The following is an 18,206-nucleotide window of genomic DNA, read 5'->3' as shown; positions in this document are numbered from 1 at the left end:
CCAGGCCCACAAGTGAGAAATAGGTTAAAGAACCACCCTTAAATCTGCAAGACACACACAAGTACCTTCACTCCTATTAGCAAATCCAGTTTTCCTAATACCCCACGAGCAGGACTTCATATACACATTTTGCAGATGAGAAAACTGAAGCTATGGAACAATAAGCAGCTTGCCCACGGTCACACGGCTAGTGGTGGAGCTGGGACCAGACTGTCTGTTATCTATTGCTATGTAACAGAAGATCCCAAAGCTCAGTAGTTTAAAACAACAGTTTATTATCTCACATGGTTTCTGAGGGCAGGGAATCCAGGAGCAGCTTAGCTGGGTGGTCCTGGCTCAGGGACTTCCATGGAGCTGCAGTCATCTGAGGGCTCCACTAAGGCTAGAGGATCTGCTTCCAGGCTCACGGCTGTTGGCTGGAAGCCTCAGTTCCTCGCCACATGGACCTCTCCATGAGGCTATTCAACATGGCGGCTGGCTTCTCCAAAGCAAGAGATCCAATTCACTCATGCACACACACATGCCACGGTGTCTTTTATAACTTCTGCCTGACTCTATCAGTCACAGAGACCACCCCTGGCATGTTGTGGGAGGGGACTACACAGCATGAATACCAGGAGGCAGGCTACCACACAGACCCCTCCCTGTCTTCCAGTTCCTGCAACTTTGGCTTTGGCTCTTGACCCTTGGGATTAGATTGAGTGGGGGCTCCCGGCGGGGGGTGGGGGGGAACGGGTAGAGTTGCCAGGATTAGCAAATAAAAAAGCAGGATACCCAGTTAAATCTGAATTTCAGATAAACAACAAAAAATTTTTTCGGGTAAGTATGTCCCAAATATTGCATCACAATTCTATTTGGGGAGGAGAAGGTGCCCAAGCCTGGGCTCCTGGGGGTGGGAGACACTGAGTTCTAGGGTTGTGCATGTAGCCTGAGGGTGATGGACTGACCTCTGGCCTTTGTGGACAGAGCCTGACCCTTCCACCCCAGACAGGAAGTGCCCAGAGGGCCCCAGACACAGGGTGGTCAGGCCTAAAGGGCAGGGGAAGGGGCATACTGCAACCCTGGTGCTCCCATCGTTTCAGAAAACCTCTTTTTTTTTTTTTAAGGCACAGGTGCCATAGTGGTTAGGTGCTACGGCTGCTAACCAAAGGGTCAGCAGTTTGAATCCGCCAGGCACTCCTTGGAAACTCTATGGGGCAGTTCTACTCTGTCCTATAGGGTCGCTATGAGTCATAATCAACTCGACGGCACTGAGTTTGGTTTTTGGTTTTTTAAGGCGCAGCAGAAAGGTAAGCCCCCTAACCTGGCCCCAGCTGGGGCCTCAGAAGCCTGAGCCTGAGGGATGGGTGGCAGGAGGGCGGCTGGAGGACCTAGGAAGTGAAGGCCCAGAATCTTGCTGGCCTCTCCTCATCCTCCAAGGAGAGGAGGCAGAGAGCCCACACCCCGTCTGTCCCTTGTCTTTCTGACCCCTCACAGAGCTCTCCGATAAGGCTGGCCTCCTCCCTGGCCCCTGAGCCAGCCTCCTGCCTCCGTCACACCATCCTGGGCCCTCCTTCCCTGGCTGATGACCACACTCCAACCTCACAATTAGCAAAGGAAACACTGTGGAGGAGTGAGCCTTCCCCTTTCTCCCTTGATCCCGTGAGTGCCTACACTCCTATCCTTTCTGCCCTGGCCTTGCGGGACCAGCTGGGCTGAGGCCTCAGGGCCAGGAATTGGCCTTCCCAAAGGGAGCCGGTGCTTCTTCTCTCAGACACCACTGTCCACATGGCTGCCCCCTCAGGCAAAGGCCCCACCCGGTTGGTGCTGCCTGGCCCACCCTATACAAATCGCTTGTCCTTCTCTTGGTAGGAGAAGGGGTCCCCAGGGAAAGGCTGAGGGGGAGGCTGATTGTAGGCTCCCTGCAGGAAGATCCAGGCTGTGCCCACCACCATGATGGGCGTCACCACAAACAGGCAGAGTCGGTCCACAGTGCGGGCCACCCGGTTCCAGCAGTCCTTCTCCTGAAGAGAGGGGGCCAGAGACAGTGGAGTCTCAACTAAGGCGAGCTGGCACGCTCAGTGTCCTCAGCAAGGGCCCAGGCCCCTCTGGCCACAGTCAGGCCTGGTCACTGGGGTCTGTCGAGGGCACCAAATGAGGCCACAGCTTCCCTCCCCACTCTACTGCAGGGCTTAGGGGGGCTGGAGAGGAGGTGGATGCCAGGGGTCTGAGGGTGGAGGACTGAAGAAGGGGGCAGGCCCATTCCTCCTCTTCTCAGCGCCCCCACCCCGCTCCTTGGGGCTGCTGCTAGCCCAGTCTTTTTCAAGAAAGAATTTGTAAAAGTTGGTAGGATATTCAAAGCCATATATGGCTGCCTTTGAAATGTCTGGCTCTGTCTGGAGTGTCAAGCTTGGAATCAGGCAGAGGTAGGAGACAACTAGCAGCTGGGCAAGAGAAGGGCCCTAGGGATGCCCAGAGTGTGGCTGGGACAGGGAACAGCCGTGTGCCTGTGTGTGTACCTGAGTATATGCCTGGCCCAGTGTGCAGCTATGGGGGTCTGCAGGCAGGGCTGGGTCTCCCTCCTTGGGGGCCTGGAATCTGTGCGCCCACCATGAACTCCTTCATATTAACTGGTATATATCTCTAAGGGGAACCGTGCCCCCTTAAGATAGGATACACCTGGGCAGTGCGCCACTTGAATAACTATACATGGCAACCCTGTGGCACTCACCTCATTGTAGTTGTTCTGGTCCCTCATGTGGTTGACAATGAAGTTGGCCCCATCCACAGCTGGCTTCAACTCACTGAAGAGCTCCTGCTGGCTCTGCTCAGAGCCCGGTGGGGGCCGGCCTGTGGACACCAGACCAGAGGTGAATGTGAGGCCAGTCCCCGCCCCACCTCCCAAGGATAGGCTGGGACCCACGTGCGGTGGTGAGGCGCCTGGCCAGCCCGTGCCGCTCCGACTGCTTCTCAAACATGAGGTCACTGCGGGACTTGAGGGAGAAGTACTCCTCAGCCTTGGAGATGTAGCCCAGGGAGCTGCTCCTGCGGACCAGAGCCCTGGGATTGGGCCCATCCTCCACTGGGCGGGACATGTGCAGGAGTTCGGGCAGGGTCTCCAGGAAGAGCTGTGGTGGGTCAGGGTGACACAGGAAGGCCATTTTACCCATGCAGGGTCCACTTAACACATCCTGAGTTGTTACCTAATGGCTGCACCTCCATTCCTGGCTGCCACAAAGCCTTCCCCAGATGGACCCTCTGTCATTTATTCCCTGATCCCCTACTGATGGACACTTAGATTGCTTTCAACTTTTCCCCCACTGAACACAACACAGCAGAACTCATTCATTGAAAACGAATTATATAACTGGCCTCATAGCATGTTTACTGCTTCTGTTCTACCTCCTAGTTTGCTGTGTAGTGCCTGGGGTCTTAAAAGCTTGCAAGCGGCCATCCAAAGCACAACAGTTAGTCTCTATTTGCCTGGAGCAACAGAGGAAGAAGAAGAGTCAGGAATAGAAGGACATGGAATGTGTGACTAATTGCCTCCATGAACAACTGCCTCCTTTGCCATGAGACCAAAAGAATTAGATGGTGCCCGGCTACCATTACTGAACATTTTGATCAAAGATTCAATAGAGGAATCCTGATCAAAAGGGGGAAAATGCAGAACACAATTTAAAATTCTTATAGAATCCAGAATTTCTGGAACCATGGAGGCTGAGATAATCTTTAAGGCTTAAACCACAAATATCCCCTAAAGTCATCTTAAAACCAGACAATAGTCTAGTTAAACTAGTAAAAAATATCTGCCTTGAACATTATGCTCTTTTAAGAACTATCTAGCTGGGATCAAACTGACAACAGCAACTTGAAAAATTAGACAGGAACTTTATCGGGCGGTGAGATTATGTTAATGAGGGAGAAACAACTCAGAAAAGGAGGTGCACAACTCGAAGGCTGTAATCAATGTCACTGAATTGTCATGTAGAAACTGCTGAACTGGTGTGTGTTTTGCTGTGTATATTCTCAACAATGAAATAGAAAGATAAAAAAAAAAGAAGAAAATGAATTATATATTGAAAACAGTAAGAAAAATATCCAAAATGCTGAGCCCTCCTCCAATGGTTTTGTTGTTGTTAAGTAATGTCAAGTCAGTTCCAACTCATAGTGACCCTATGTACAACAGAACGAAACACTGCCCAGGCCTGCCCCATCCTCACAATTGTTGCTGTGTCAGCACATCCTTGCAGCCAGTGTGTTAATCCATCCCATTGAGGGTCTTCCTCTTTTTCACTGACCCTCCACTTTACCAAGCATGATGTCCTTCTTCAGGGACTGGTTCCTCCTGATAACATGTCCAAAGTAGGTGAGACAAAGTCTCACCATCCTCACTTCTAAGGAGCATTCTGACTGCACTTCTCCCAAGACAGATTTGTTCATTCTTTGGCAGTCTATGATATATTCAAAATTCTTTGCCAACACCATAACTCAAATGCATCAATTCTTCTTCAGTCTTCCTTTTTCATTGTTCAGCTCCCAAATGCTTAAAGACACCAAAAGTTGCTAAACCTCCCTCAACTGTTCCAGAACAGCCAGTTGGCCCTGAAGCAAAGGCCCTGGGTGGCGGAGAGGCAAGAGCACTGCCCCACTCCCCATCCCCTACCCCTCAGTCCTCACCTTCTTTTTAACTGAGGTAAATCAAACATACAGCCCAATGATTAAACCTTAAGGGTATGGCCAAATGACTACATTTACACAGAGGCCTTCACTGTGTAATCCCCACAAGGTAAGATGGTGAACATTATCTCAAGAAGGTCCCTTATGCCCCCTAATCAATTCCTACCCACTCCCAGAGGTAACCACTTCCCTGACTTCTATCACCAAAGCCTGGTTTTGCCTGTTCTTGAACTTGATGGGAATGAAGCCATGTGGTTGCTCTCTTGCCGCTTGCCTCTTGCACACGGTGTTACTGAGACTTATTCACACGGGTGCATGGAGCAGTCATTGCTGGGTGCACCAGGAGTCGCAGCCGGCTCTCCTCTCCGTGGTCATTTGGACAATTTCCAGTTTTTTTTATTGGACCCCTCACCTTTTTTTTGTTGCTAATTTAATGTTTTCACCTGTACCATTTAGTGACATCAATTACATTAATCGTGTTGTGCAACCACCACCAATATCTGCTGCCAAATTTCCCATCACCATAAACAGAAAGATGAAGGCTTGCTAAACAATGGCTCCTCCTTTCCCCCCTCCTTCCCGCCCTGGTAACCACTGATAAAACTTGGTCTCTATACATTTGCTTGTTCTAGGTATTTCATAGCAAACCTCACCTTCTTGACGCCCTCGGACAGCACGTGGGTGCTGGGCGTTCGAAAGTGGATGTTGAGCACGATGACACAGATCACCACGACTATGGCCACCAACACCATGCCAAAGAGCAGGAACCTGTGGAAGCACGCTCAGCCTGGAGCCCCCTGCCAGGCTGGACCGGAAGAGGCGGGGTGGGCTGACCCAAGGGGTGGGGCCTGGAGGGGCGGGGCCCGGTGGGTGGGGCGGGGCAGGGTGAGGCGGGGCTGGCCCAGCAGGGCATGCCGGGAGAGGTGAGGCAGGGGTCTGAGCTGGCCAGGGCAACTAGGAGAGGGTGTGACAGGGTAGGGTAAGGCCAGGGGGCGGGGCCGGGAGGGCAGGAGAGATGGGTGGGGCCTCGGGGGCGGGGTCAAGTAGGTGGGGCGGGGTGGGAGGGCAGGAGAGATGGTGGGGCCTCGGGGGCGGGGTCAAGTAGGCGGGGCGGGGTGGGAGGGCAGGAGAGATGGGTGGGGCCTCGGGGGCGGGGTCAAGTAGGTGGGGCGGGGTGGGAGGGCAGGAGAGATGGTGGGGCCTCGGGGGCGGGGTCAAGTAGGCGGGGCGGGGTGGGAGGGCAGGAGAGATGGTGGGGCCTCGGGGGCGGGGTCAAGTAGGTGGGGCGGGGTGGGAGGGCAGGAGAGATGGTGGGGCCTCGGGGGCGGGGTCAAGTAGGTGGGGCGGGGTGGGAGGGCAGGAGAGATGGTGGGGCCTCGGGGGCGGGGTCAAGTAGGCGGGGCGGGGTGGGAGGGCAGGAGAGATGGGTGGGGCCTCGGGGGCGGGGTCAAGTAGGTGGGGCGGGGTGGGAGGGCAGGAGAGATGGTGGGGCCTCGGGGGCGGGGTCAAGTAGGCGGGGCGGGGTGGGAGGGCAGGAGAGATGGTGGGGCCTCGGGGGCGGGGTCAAGTAGGTGGGGCGGGGTGGGAGGGCAGGAGAGATGGTGGGGCCTCGGGGGCGGGGTCAAGTAGGTGGGGCGGGGTGGGAGGGCAGGAGAGATGGTGGGGCCTCGGGGGCGGGGTCAAGTAGGTGGGGCGGGGCTGGCAGGCGGGGCCAGAAGAAGTGGGGTGGGGCTGGCCGGGCACGACGCACTTGCCGATGAGCGGGATGGCCATGGACGTGGCGGGCAGCCGCTTGGAGATGAGCAGCAGGAAGACCGACTGTGCCAGCAGCACTGAGATGGCCACCGATGTCTTCTCACCACCTTGGGGAAGCCCAGACTGAGCTGTGACATCGGGCCCAGAGTCAGGCCAGCGGAGGGCAGAGTCCCACTGTGGCCCCGCCCACCATTTTTCACCCGCTATTGTGCCATTTGCGCCGGCTTTAAAAGCACAGGCTATGGAGCCAGAGGGCCTGGGTTCAAATCCTGGCTCTGCCACTGACTAGTTAAGCGACTTTGGACAAGTGGCCTAACCTCTCTGTGCCTGTTTCCTTAACAGGTAAATGTGGATATGAATAATGTCTCCTCACAGGGTTGTTGTGAGGATGAGGTAAGAGGGTGTTTGTGGAGAGGCTGTTTGCTCCTCTATCTGCCTGCTACTGGATAAGAGCTCCCCAAACACCAGCTGTCATATCTGACGCCCGTGCCACCCTTCCTCCAGACACAGAGACCTCCTCCTAGGGTGCCACTGCCCTGTGTGAAAGACTCCAGGGTGTCCTACTAGCCCGGATAACACCCCACCGTCAGGCTCTTCCCACCGGAGCACACTGTGGCTGCCGTGGTCTCGGGTCCATGCCCCTGCCCCAGCCTGGGCCCTGGGAAGCTGCTTCCCAGGTGGAATGCCCCCAACCACCTCTACCTGGCACAGTGCCCACCCAGTTCTGGCACTGCCTCTTCCAGGGAGCCTTCCCCTCCCCCTCAGTCATACTCCTAGGCCCATGGTTTGCACCCTGTCATGTCCAGGTGCCAGGTCAGTCCTGGGGATGTCCTGTGACGGCCTCATAGTTAATAATCTGAAACTATTAAAATGTTTCTTCCTGGAGCCAAGTTAGCATAGATCGCATGCCCATGACCCCCTGGCTTCTGAAAGACCCCAGTATCCACCCCTTGGCTTAACAGCTGAGGACCTACCGGGAGCCAGGCCCATGGCCACACAGTGGTGATCATGACAGCCCAGTGTACACCCTGACACAAGAACAGCCTAATGGCCCTCCCTGGTGTTCTCTGGAAGCCCATCGTGAGAGGCAGAGTAGTGCACAGGAGGGCTGGAGCCCCCAGGAACCCTGTCCATTTGGGGATGTAGGACAGGGTCACAGTGTCTCCCCATAGATGGCCATAGGGAACCTGAGGAGTGGTGGCCCCCTGTGGCTCCCAAGAGGAAGGCGAAGGGCGGAGCTGGGACACCCGATGCTCAGGTAAGCCTGGGGAGGGCGGCACTGAGACTCACTGTCCGCTGGCAGGTAGAAGACCAGGTTGACCATGAAGGAGATGAGCACACAGGGCACCAAGATGTTGATGACATAGAAGAGTGGCTTGCGGCGGATTATAAGGTAGAAGGTGACGTCCTGGCGGCTGGGGCTGTCCAGTGGGACGCTGGGGTCCACGTTGACCCTGGCTGGCCGGTGTATGATCTCCCACTCCCCGTTCTCTGCAGGCAGCACATGGGGAGCACTGGGGATGGGCCTGGGCAGGGGTGCCTAGGGGGTGGAGCAAGCAGGACCAGTGGCCCCCCAGGCCCATATCCAAAACCCTAAACGAAGGGGGTTTCTAGTCTGCAAAGGGGGAGTTCTCCTCTGTGACTGATCTTTTTCTCTCCTGGGAAAAATTCGAAGCTGAGGCCACTCAGGGTCCAAGTAGTGGTATGTTTTGGCTCAAAGTTATCATGAACCAAAAATAGGCCTGTGCAGATGAAAGGGACAGTCAGATAAATAATCTCTGTTGTTAAACTTGTCTTCCTAAGAAGAGTGGCTAAGTCAACAAGTCCTCCTTGCCTGGGTCTTGGGGGTGATGAGACAGTCAGAGGTAACCTCTCTCACCAAGATGTACCAGACTTGGGACCAGCAGGACCTGGGTCTCTTCTGATGGATAGGTAAGCAGTGGGGACCCCCAAAAAATCTGAGCCTGGTCACAGGGGCGGGAGGTGCTAGGAGGGGGCGACATAGAGCCCATCAGGATGACACCTCTGGCTCTCCCTGGGACATCAAAGAGCAGTCCCCACACTGCCAGCCGCGTTCACCCCAGGGAGCCCTGCCCAGACTCAGAGAGGCTTTTAGCCCGGGGCGGGGGCGTAGGTCTGCGGCACTGGCACTGTGTCTCTCTCTGCCATTGAGACACAACCCCCCCCACCCCCCGTCAGGCGTCTTTCCTTTTGACATGCTGAATTTGTGTGGTGTCTTTGTGTGTCGGGAGTGCATGGGTCTGTGTGTATGTGTCTGTGTTTCTCTGTGGGTCGGTGTGTCTGTCTGTTTGTGTCCATCTATAGTTCTGTGTACCCGTGTGTGTGCACACACATGCGTCTCTGGGTGTGGCTTGTCCTGTGTATGTCTGTTGGGGCGCATATTCGTGGGGGGATATGTATCTGTGGGGGGCATCTATTCACAGGGTTGTGTCTATCTGGGGGCGTGTATCTATCTGGGAGGTGTATCGGGGGGTCATCTATGTGGGGGGTGTGTATATGTAGGGGCATATCCATTCGGGGGGGCATCTATCTGGGAGGGGTGTCTATCTGGGTGTATGTCTATCCCTGGGGATGTTTCTCTCTGGGGGGGTGTGTATCTGTAGGGGTGTATCTATCTGGTGAGTGTATCTATCTGGGGGGATGCCTATCTAGGGGTGTGTATCTATCTGAGTGTGTGTATATCTGTGGGGGTCTGTTTACTTGGGGGGTGTCTATCCGTGAGGGTATGTCTATCTAGGGGTGTGTCTATCTATCTGGAGGACATCTATCCCCCAGTATCTTTTGGCTCAAAGACATCATAAACTGAAACAGGGCCGTGCAGATGAAAGGAACAGTCAAGTTAGCTCAGTTATTAAGCTTGTCTTCCCAAGAAGGGCCTTGCGCCCGTAGGAAGCACAAGAGTGTGTCTTTCCGGGGGAGGTGTCTGCTCCCGCACCTGTGAAGCCCTCCGGGTCAATGATGATCCACTCCACGAGGTAGGTACGATTCTTATACATCTCCTGCTTCAGGCTCAGGGTGATCTCCTTGGCCGTGTACTTGAGCGAGCTGGGGAGGGCAGTGGGCAGAGGTTGGCACCCAGCCACTGGCAAGGCCACTGGTAGGGTAAGCCAGTAAGGGAGGATCATGGTCAGAAAGGGCCACTGTGGGAGAGGGACTGAGCAGGATGGGCAGGGCCCTCAGCCTGAGGGTGCTCCATTACCTCCCGCAGCCCCAGCAGGGTGCCCTGAATGGGGGTAGCTGGAGAAGTGGGTGCACCTGAACTTGAGGGAGCAGTTCTGCCAGTCAAAGGGGAAGTAGGTGACGGAGATGGGGCAGGAGGAGCGGAAGATGGCAGGCGGCAGCCAGTACACATTGCCTGAGGGGTAGATGAGCACGTTGCAGGGGAAGGAAATCTGGAAGGAGCCGTCATTGCTGGGGGACACAAACAAGGGCAACAGTCAGCGCTGGCCAGCTTGGAGCTGGCAAGGCTGGGACCGCAGGGGGAGGCTGAGGAGGGAGGGCAGTCAGAGCTGGGGCATGGGGCAGGGGGGCTGAGGAGGGAGAGCAGCTAGAGCTGGGGGCACAGGGGGTAGGCTGAGGAGGGAGGGCAGTCAGAGCTGGGGGTACAGGGGGGAGGCCAAGAGCTCTTAAGGGAAGCTGAGCGATGGGAAGGGAGGGTGGGGAGAGCGGCCGCCCAACTTATTCTCCAGCACGATCTCTGGAAGCCACAGCATGTCAGAGGGCAGGCGCAGGACGCTGATGTTCCCAAACTCCTCGGCATCCCACTGCAGCCGGCTGTCTGTCCAGCCCTGGTAGCCCCAAAGGCATGTCAGTAGGGGCTCTGCTGCTATTCAGGTGCCCCCCCACTCTCCCCTTCCTCCTCCCTGGGGGCAGCCTGGACAAGGTCTGGGAGCTGTGACAAAAGAGGTTTGGGGGAGGCGGGCACAGTGGGGACTCAGGTCTGTCATGCACAGCCCTGTAGGATGCGCACTGCACAACTAAGGGAACATGGTTTCCATTGTGGACACAGAAGACTTTTGTATGTGAACTTCTAGCTGGTGGCAGAAGAGAGTCTTCTAATAAAATCAGAATGCTGAGACAGTTCTCCTACAGATGAAGGATCCTGATGGGCTCCAAGGCGCCATCTGGGCTCGTGGCTGCACTAACCCAGTGCCCTCAAGTGGATTCCGACTCATAGCGATCCTATAGGACGGAGTAGAACTGCCCCATAGAGTTTCCAAGAAGCGCCTGGCAGATTCGAACTGCTGACCCTTTGGTTAGCAGCCGTAGCACTTAACCACCAGGGTTTCCATGTGGCTGCACTAGGGAGGGGGAAGGGCAGCTGGGTCTGGGGTTTCGCTGTTGGCAGGAGTCAGTTCTTCCTGAAGGACGGTGTCCAAAGCAGGCTGGGGACCCCCAGTGGAAGTGGGCATAAAGGAGCTGGGGCCCTGCACCCCATCCCCAGCTCTGAGTGATGCATCTCCTTACATGCTCAATCCACACGTTGGTGGTGAGGGTCTCCTCGACTTCTTTCTGAAATCAAACGAGAGGGCCGTCCCACAGGGGCCTGACTGGTTCCTGCACCACACACGTTCACTAGGCACCTACTCCCTCTGGCACCCAGTGGCAACTATGGCAACCAGGCCCACCAGGCCCCTGCCTGCGCACTTGCTGGAGCAGGTGGGCTGACCAGTGAGCCAGGAGAGCAAATGGCCTCTGAAGCGTGTCGTGGGGTGGTATGTTGGGACACCCCGGAGCTAAAGTCAGGGGGACAAAGCACCAGCCCTGCAGGCACCCTGGGCATGAAGAGCAGCCCAGCATGTTTCCCAGGCAGAGGGCAACCCTGTGGCCATCTCTGGGGGCTCAAGCCTCCTCCAAGCCTCCTCCTTGGCCCTGCAGTCCTGGAGACACTGGGCCTCGAGGGCTCTTCCCCCCCTTTCCCCCAGTCCAGCCCTGGGAGAGGCTCTCACCAGGGAGATGAGGTTGGAGAGCGTGAGGCCCAGCGAGATGTCCAGGCTCTCCTCCTTGTGTGCCACGGGTCGGAGCTGCTTGTTGTAACCCTTCTCTTTGAAGAGGTACTGGATCAGCCGCTCCTCCTCGTTCAGGCCCCAGCTGCCTGGGAGAACGGGGACCAGGATGGGTGCTGGGTGGGGGCCCAGGAAGGGAGCAGCAAGGACCGACCCCTTCCTGGCGGTGGCGGCCCTGAGGCCGGCCCATCATAGGAGATGGCAGAGTGGAGCCAGGCATGGTGCAGGCAGGGCAGGAGGGTGCCATGCAGTGGAGGGCCCAGTTGGAGTTGTGAGGGAGCCCCAGGGAGGGTGACACCCTTCTTACCACACACCACCAGGGCAACCAGCAGCCCCAGCATCAGCACAGACCCCTCCATCTTGTCCCTCTGACTGGGGCTTGTGTCTGCCCCTTCTGTCCTTATCTGTGGGAGTTGGGGAATGTGGGTAGGAGAAAGACAGGACAGGTGCGGGGTGGAGGGGAGCCAAAGGGAAGAGGCAGCCGGAAATGCAATCTGACGCCTCTAGGCTAAGCTTTGGGGTAGAGAAAGGGGGGCTGTTGACATGGGGGTGGGAGCAGGGACTGGGGAGACGGCCAGGAGCCCAAGGACATAAGACAAAGATTCAGGGCTGGGACTCCCACAACTTGTGGTGGGGGTGGGGGCTGGATGGAGATGTCACCAGACACTGGAGGCAGCGTGGTCAGCCATGGATGGGGGTGAGGGGTGACAGGCAGGCCAGCTGCTGTCATTTCTTGGCCTCTGCAGACAGCTGTATTCAGATGGGAGGGCTTGGTGGCCCCTCTCCAGCTTCCTTGTGACCCCTGCCAACTGCTTTCAGGGGCTGCACTCAGCCTGGGCCCTACCCGAGAGACCTAATGTCCACCCCACCTGGTTCCAATCCGAAGAAAACTCCAGAGTCATCTCCATGGGTCATAAATAATGTTTATTAAAGCAGCTGTGATTCTCTGATCACACACATGGAAAAACACATGAGGCCCAGGACCCCACAGTCTTCCCCCCCAGGGTAAACTCGGACACAATCCCAGTGCCCTTCCCTGTCTCCAACTGTAGCAGTGAATCAAGATCTTTAGACACCCTAGGTGCTAAAGGCCACCTGGCCCAGGGAAACTGAGGGCTGAGTGCATGCGGCCCCTTTCCCCCTGCCCCCAGCCCACGGCCCTGATTCTCCCCCACCCTTCAGGGTCCCTCCAGCTCTCCCTCTGCCAGAGCTGCCAAGCGGAAGGCCCGCAAGGCCTGGGCCAGCAGCCGGGGGAGGCTCCGCGCCAGTGTGGCGGGCTCCAGGCCCACCAGGCCACCGAAGACCAGGCGCCGGCCCCCTAGGCCTGCCCGCACCCAGGCGTGGAAGAGCCCGCTTAGTGTCTTGGAGCCCAGATCGGCCAGGACCTACAGGGGGAGGCCCAGAAACCCTCTTCTGAGTGGGAATCCCAGTTGCCCCTTCCTCCTGGACCCTGAATCCCTCACCCAGACCCATCCAACGACCCTCCCTCACCCCAAAGGATGCTGCACACTTCCTACCCACATGCACACCCCACAAAGCCTCCACTCACACCTTGTCCCCCAATGCCCAGTGCCCCAGCTCACACACAGCTGCCCTCCCCACCCCCTTCCCCTTGGACTCCCAGAGCTGGGCAAAGGCACACCCACGCTCTGGGGAACAGCCTTCTTCCTGCTGTGGGGTGGACACCCCCTCTCTCCCTGTACCCCTCAGAGCCCCAGCCAGGTCAGCCAGCTCTGGGCCACTGGGAAGGAGTCAGGGAAGTCTGGGTCCTACCTCATGGAAGTCCATGGCCAGGCGCTCAGAGGGCACCTGCAGGATCCAGGCATGGGTGCCCTGAAGGGCCGATAGCTTCTGTCGCAGGGGCTCCAGCCCTGGGCAGCCTGGCAGGAGGGAGGGGCCGGGAATAACAGAGAACCGAGGAGACATGGTGCGGGCTGGGCACCTGCATTTCAGGAGGGGCTCCCCAAGGACAGGCTTACTATCATATCATCCTAGTGCTGTGGGTGGGGGAAACTGAGGCTTAGAGAGCTGAAGTGATAGCCCCGTCATCTGCCCTATTCGGGGAATGGGGAAAACGAGCCTGCCCCGCTGCTCCTTGGAGTAATAGTAATTACTTCCCAGCGCAGACCCTGGGAGAAGCCCCTCCCGGCCTCGGCCTGCCCCGTGGCTTACTCCCCTCCTGACGGCCGGCAGGGGGCGTCATTACCGTTTCCTTCCCCGCGCCGCTCTGGTCTTCGCCTAGGGGAGCGCACGCCTGCAGTCCGCCATCCTGGGGAGACACAGGGTTAGAAAGTAGCTCCGTCGCACAGGGGTAGGGCCATGCTGGGCGGCCAAGGCGCAAGGTACCTGGGCGCTGCCGCTGCTCGCGGGTGGGGTGCCCTAGCGGCTCCCGCAGAAACGGCGCGGGGCGGGCCGGGGCCAGGCGCCGCAGCCCCGGGCGCGGGCCGAGCAACTCCTGGGCGTCCCGAAGCAGGCCCAGCAGGGTATGCGCCAGGGAGCGCAGCTCTGCGGGAGAGCAAGGGTCCGGGCGGGGTCAGGCGGGGCCGGGCCAAGCGCCCTGCTCCCCGCCCCCCGCCCCCTGCCCAGGACGGGGACTGACCGCATCGCCGCCGGCGTTGCAGGCACTGTTGGTGCGCCTGGTGTGCACAGGCGCCCCCGGACCCCGCGCACGAGCGCGCGTAGAAGGCGCAGGCCGAGGCCGCGAGGGCCAGCGGCTCGTCCGGCGGGTCTCCGGCCAGAAGCTCCCTGCAGCTGGGCTCGCGGCTGGAGGGGGCCGCTGCGGCCGGGGACAGGGGCCAGCTCATTCCCTGCTTCCGGGGCCCTGGCCCCGCACGCCCTCCTCCGGAGAGAGACCAGCTTTCTAGACCAGAAGGTGGCTGGGGTGGGTGGGGTGGGAAGGGCTTGTCCCGGGAGGGTGAATCGGAAGGGGGCGCTCACCGCTCATCTGCTCCAGGAGCCAGTCTCTGAACACGGCCACGCGGGTGTAGACCCCGGGTTTTCCCGGCTCCCCGCAGCCGTCCCCCCAGGAGGTGACTCCGTACAGGACCTCCCTGGGGCGGGGGCCGGGCTCGGAACAGGTCAGGGGGCCTCCAGAGTCACCCTACATGGACCGGAGCCAGGCAAGAGGGCACTGCATTTGACACGCCCCCCTCTCTTTACACCTGGCAGGGTAAGGCAGCTCTGAGCTCTACTACGGTTTCCAGTCTTGCACCCATTTCAGTGATGAGGACATAGAGGCTGAGAGGAATTCAGTGACAGCCTGACAGAAGAAGGTAAGGAGGCTGTCTCGCCCCTAGAGAGCCCCACCCTGCACCCTCATACCTGGCACGAGTCGATGCCCCCCGCCAGGTAGCCGGCACAAAGCATGGTGCTGGGGCGCAGCCCGGGCCCCAGGGCATTTCGGCAGGTGTCTGTGCTGAGCAGGGGCACGCGGGCCTCCCTCACCGCCCCAGCCTCTGGCCCGTCTACGGGGAAGGGGTCGAGGGGCTCAGGTATGGGGGGCAAGAAACCTGCTTTGAGGATCCCCACCACTGCCATCCTTCCTTCTGGCGTAGGCTAGGTTCCCTACATACCAGCCTCCCCAAACTCCATTACTCAGCGCCCCTGCCACTCTTTCCACCCACTTGCACCTCACCCAAGCCTTTTCCCGCCCCTACCTTCGAAGAGGGCCCCCCAGCCCGCAATGGCGCAGGCGGTGCCGGCTGGGGGCTCCCGTGGCGCCTGGGGAAGGCACACGGGGCGCGCTGGCCCCGCCGGGCTCGCGGGTGTCCACAGCTGCACCAAGGCCAGGTCATTGTGGAAGGTCCGCGGGTCAAACTGGGGAGGGAGTTGGAAGGGCAGGTCAACGAGGAGTGGGGGGTGGGGTCCCAGGTCTGGGGACCTAGGGGCTACTCTCTAACCTTGGGGTGGGGCAAGATACGGTTCACCGGCACCTCCTCCGCCTGCTCGCCCCGGGGCCCCTCGGCCAGCGTGACGGTCCACAGAAGCTCGTTCTGGGCGCTGTGGGGCGAGAAGCGGTGAAGCGCGGGACAGGGGCGCAGCAAGACCGGAGATGGGGAAGGGGACGCGGAGACCCTGGCATTCCGCCCATGGGCATCACCCAGCAAGCCCGCACTCCTGGCTCTTTTTCCGCCCGCGGACCGGGCAGGCCGGAGAGGGAACAGGCCCCAGAGCGGGTCGAACACGCCACCTGTCCGCGAGGGGGCCTTGCGACTGGGGAGCCCGGGGGTGCGGCAGCCAGGCGGCAGCAGAGACCTGCGTTCTCAAGCGCCGCCAGCCCGCCAACCCCTGGGGGCGGGGCTGGGGCGGGGCCTAGGCGGGGCGGGGCCAGAGCCAGGCTAGGGACCCAGCGGGGCTGGGGCGGGGCATCGGCAAAGGCGGGGCGGGGCCAGAGCCGAGCTAGGGATCCGGCTGGGCGGGGCCGAGGGCGGGACATCAGCGGAGGCGGGGCTATCGACGGGGTGAACCCTGCGCTGCGGACCCGCCTGGGCCCGGGCCTGGGGAAAGACCTACCCCGCGAAGCAGTGCGCGGCGCTGAGCACCCAGGACGCCGCCACCAGGACGCCGCCGCACAGAGGCTGCCCGCCGAGCTGCAGCCTCACCAGCCAGGGCCAGGCCCCTGGCGGCGCCGCGCTGCCACCCACGATGCGGCCGTGGGCCCGCGTCACGTTAGCGGTTCCCGGGCGCCGCTCGCCACACGGCCCTAGAAGGACCGTCACGAGGGACACCACTGAGTGCCCGGGGTCCGCCCCTCTCTCGGCCCTCCCTCCCGAGCCCTTTCAGTCTCACCTGGCTCAGGTGGGTCCTGGAGCAGGGAAGCTTGAGGCCTGGGACGCCGAGGTCCTGCTGAGAAACAGACTTGCAGCCTCACAGCCGCCCTCCCTTCCCTTCACCACCCTACCCTGGGCCTGAGCTCTCCCTTCCCCTCTCGCCCTCTCGCACCCCACCCACCAGCAGGCAGGTTTTACCCCAGGATAAACTCTTATCGCATCAACATCGCCCAATGAGCCCAGGCTGTTTCTGCGGCGGTCTTTGCACTCGCTGTCCAACCTGAAAGACCCTTTCCACTGAGGGAGACCTGCGTGCACCGCCTTGGTTGCAGCCTCACCCCCTCCCTGCCCCCAGAGGGGAAGTAGGGTCTGAAGGAAAGGCTGGGGATGGGCAGGAGAAGGGCCCAGGGCAGCGAAGCTCACTGGGGCACTGGGTGGTGTGGTTGGCACAAGCTTGGCATTCGTGCAGTCTGTGCCGGATCTCCATGGCGACCTGCTGCACCGCCCACCGGGCGCTCCTCTGGGCAGCCTGCAGTGCCTGGGTCCCTTGTGCTGACAGAACTGTTGGGACCAAACCAAAGATCTCTTGCCTTCTAGTCGATCCCGACTCGTGGAGACCCAGTGTTACAGAGCTGAATTGCTCCCTAGGGTTTTCTTGGCTGTAATAGTCACCAAAGCAGATCACCAGGCCTTTCTTCCGTGGCAGCACTGGGTTCAAACCACCAGCCTTTAAGTTAGCAGTGGAGTATAAACCATTTGTACCACCCAAGAACCTTACTGTTGGGACACGGGGCACAAAGTCATGGAGAGTTGGGGCAGGGCTGGCTCATCCCCTTGCCCCAGCCCTGAGCCCTGCGTTGGGAGACCAGCGGAAAGGCAGGCTGGGCTCTGGGAGCACTTGGGGAGAAGAAGTGGGAGAGAAGGGCTCTGGGCGTCACTCAGAGCAGATGCTCCCAGATCCTCAGCCCAAGATATCTCTGTAATTTGCCTGGGCTGGGCCAGGATCTTTGAAAAGCACCTTTCCTTAAAAACTTTACAGGAAAACAGAGCCCCAAAGATAACGACATCACAGGACTCAGGCTTGTTGACCTCAAGTTAACTGGTCAAGTTGCATGCTTTTGAGTCCAGACAGCCCATGCTGCCCTGGGCCTCCTTGCTAAGCCTAGAACCTTCTCTAAATGCCCTTTGGCAGTGCTTGCCAGTTCCCGGGCCCCTTCCACTGTCTTCCTCCCTTTCCCTCTTCTACCTGTGTCTCAGTTCCTAGCAGGGTGGGCAGAAGGGGCCACAGGTCCTGTGAGTGGGAATGGCAAGCTCATCTTTCCTTGTCTGGGACTCCTCTCCTCTGCTTCCCCAGCCGCTCCCCAGACCAGCCTGGCTCACCTTGCAGGGTGCTGTGGGGCAGGCGCACGTACAGAGGGTGCCCAAGGGCTGACCACGGGTCTCCGAGGGGCAGCAACAGCAGCAGTACAGCCAGCAGCATGGTGACCAGGACTGTCCTCTTTCCCCCTTAGGGTCCACCCTCCAGGCGCTTGTCCTTTGGGGCCTGCCTCCCACTGCCTTTCTGCCCCTGGGCACTGTCTTCTTGTTGCTCAATTCATCTGACCCTGCTGTCTTACATCAAATTGCCCACTTCCCTTGGTCCATCCCGTCCCTTACCTGGCCCTTAACTCCTGGGAGCCTACAGGGGCCTGGGGCTGCGGGGGCTATATAGAGGACAGACTGGGGGGTGCACGGGAAGGGGGCCAGCGGGGAGAGAGGGGAGGGAACGAGAGAGTGAACTCAACTCTCACCTTTGAAGTCTCATCATCCAGCTCTGAGCCCCCCTCTGTCAAAGGGGCCCTTGTTTCTGCGGCTCCATCAAAGGGGCCTAGACAGGGAAGAAGAGCTGACGGTTGGGCTAGGGGCCAGGCTGGGGGGGGGGGTGCTTCTGGGGACCGGCTGCCTCTGTCTTCCAGGCTGCATGGGGGAGGGGATCCCCATCTGCACGTTACAGCAA

General features: G+C 59.2%; 2 protein-coding genes across 4 annotated transcripts; both read right to left on the bottom strand.

Moving 5' to 3' along the window:
* Window positions 1-1,820: 1,820 nt before the first annotated feature.
* CHRND (cholinergic receptor nicotinic delta subunit) lies at window positions 1,821-11,800 on the bottom strand. Of its 3 annotated transcripts, XM_049889023.1 has the most exons (12): window positions 11,749-11,800; window positions 11,385-11,530; window positions 10,903-10,947; window positions 10,114-10,223; window positions 9,691-9,846; window positions 9,371-9,480; window positions 7,705-7,905; window positions 6,410-6,521; window positions 5,313-5,427; window positions 2,903-3,107; window positions 2,711-2,829; window positions 1,821-2,003 (listed from the first exon to the last, which is right to left on the bottom strand). In XM_049889023.1, the coding sequence occupies exons 1-12, from the start codon at window positions 11,798-11,800 to the stop codon at window positions 1,821-1,823; spliced, it is 1,554 nt and encodes a 517-aa protein (XP_049744980.1). The 3 variants fall into 3 exon arrangements, with proteins under 3 accessions (XP_049744980.1, XP_049744981.1, XP_049744982.1); XM_049889024.1 differs by lacking the exon at window positions 10,903-10,947; XM_049889025.1 differs by lacking the exons at window positions 7,705-7,905; window positions 9,371-9,480; window positions 10,903-10,947; window positions 11,385-11,530; window positions 11,749-11,800 and having other exon boundaries at window positions 10,114-10,195.
* An 819-nt stretch (window positions 11,801-12,619) lies between these two features.
* PRSS56 (serine protease 56) lies at window positions 12,620-17,690 on the bottom strand. The gene is made up of 13 exons (XM_049889022.1): window positions 17,591-17,690; window positions 16,661-16,771; window positions 16,230-16,286; window positions 15,954-16,143; window positions 15,341-15,440; window positions 15,098-15,257; window positions 14,763-14,905; window positions 14,379-14,541; window positions 14,041-14,217; window positions 13,788-13,946; window positions 13,648-13,710; window positions 13,215-13,321; window positions 12,620-12,826 (listed from the first exon to the last, which is right to left on the bottom strand). Exons 1-13 carry the CDS (start codon window positions 17,688-17,690, stop codon window positions 12,620-12,622), a joined length of 1,737 nt encoding a protein of 578 aa, XP_049744979.1.
* Between the last annotated feature and the right edge of the window lie 516 nt (window positions 17,691-18,206).

Source organism: Elephas maximus, chromosome 6 (assembly GCF_024166365.1).
Source record: "Elephas maximus indicus isolate mEleMax1 chromosome 6, mEleMax1 primary haplotype, whole genome shotgun sequence".
NCBI classification, from domain to species: Eukaryota; Metazoa; Chordata; class Mammalia; order Proboscidea; family Elephantidae; genus Elephas; species Elephas maximus.
The sequence above is the reverse complement of the archived record's forward strand: the minus strand, read 5'-3'. Positions and strand labels throughout refer to the sequence as shown.

Bases quoted from the DNA above. Each gene is read 5' to 3' on its own strand.
- CHRND (XM_049889023.1), bottom strand. From the start codon at position 11,800: ATGGAGGGGTCTGTGCTGATGCTGGGGCTGCTGGTTGCCCTGGTGGTG. The intron at 11,531-11,748 runs GTAAGAAGGGTG...CCGTTCTCCCAG, and splicing joins GGTTGCCCTGGTGGTGTGTG to GCAGCTGGGGCCTGAACGAG. The intron at 9,847-10,113 runs GTTGGGCGGCCG...TGTGTCCCCCAG, and splicing joins GAGATCGTGCTGGAGAATAA to CAATGACGGCTCCTTCCAGA.
- PRSS56 (XM_049889022.1), bottom strand. From the start codon at position 17,690: ATGCTGCTGGCTGTACTGCTGCTGTTGCTGCCCCTCGGAGACCCGTGG. The intron at 16,144-16,229 runs GTGAGACTGAAA...CGGTCCTTCTAG, and splicing joins CCAGGACCCACCTGAGCCAG to GGCCGTGTGGCGAGCGGCGC. The intron at 13,947-14,040 runs GTCAGTCCCCGT...GCTCTCCCGCAG, and splicing joins GCAACGCCGGCGGCGATGCG to AGCTGCGCTCCCTGGCGCAT.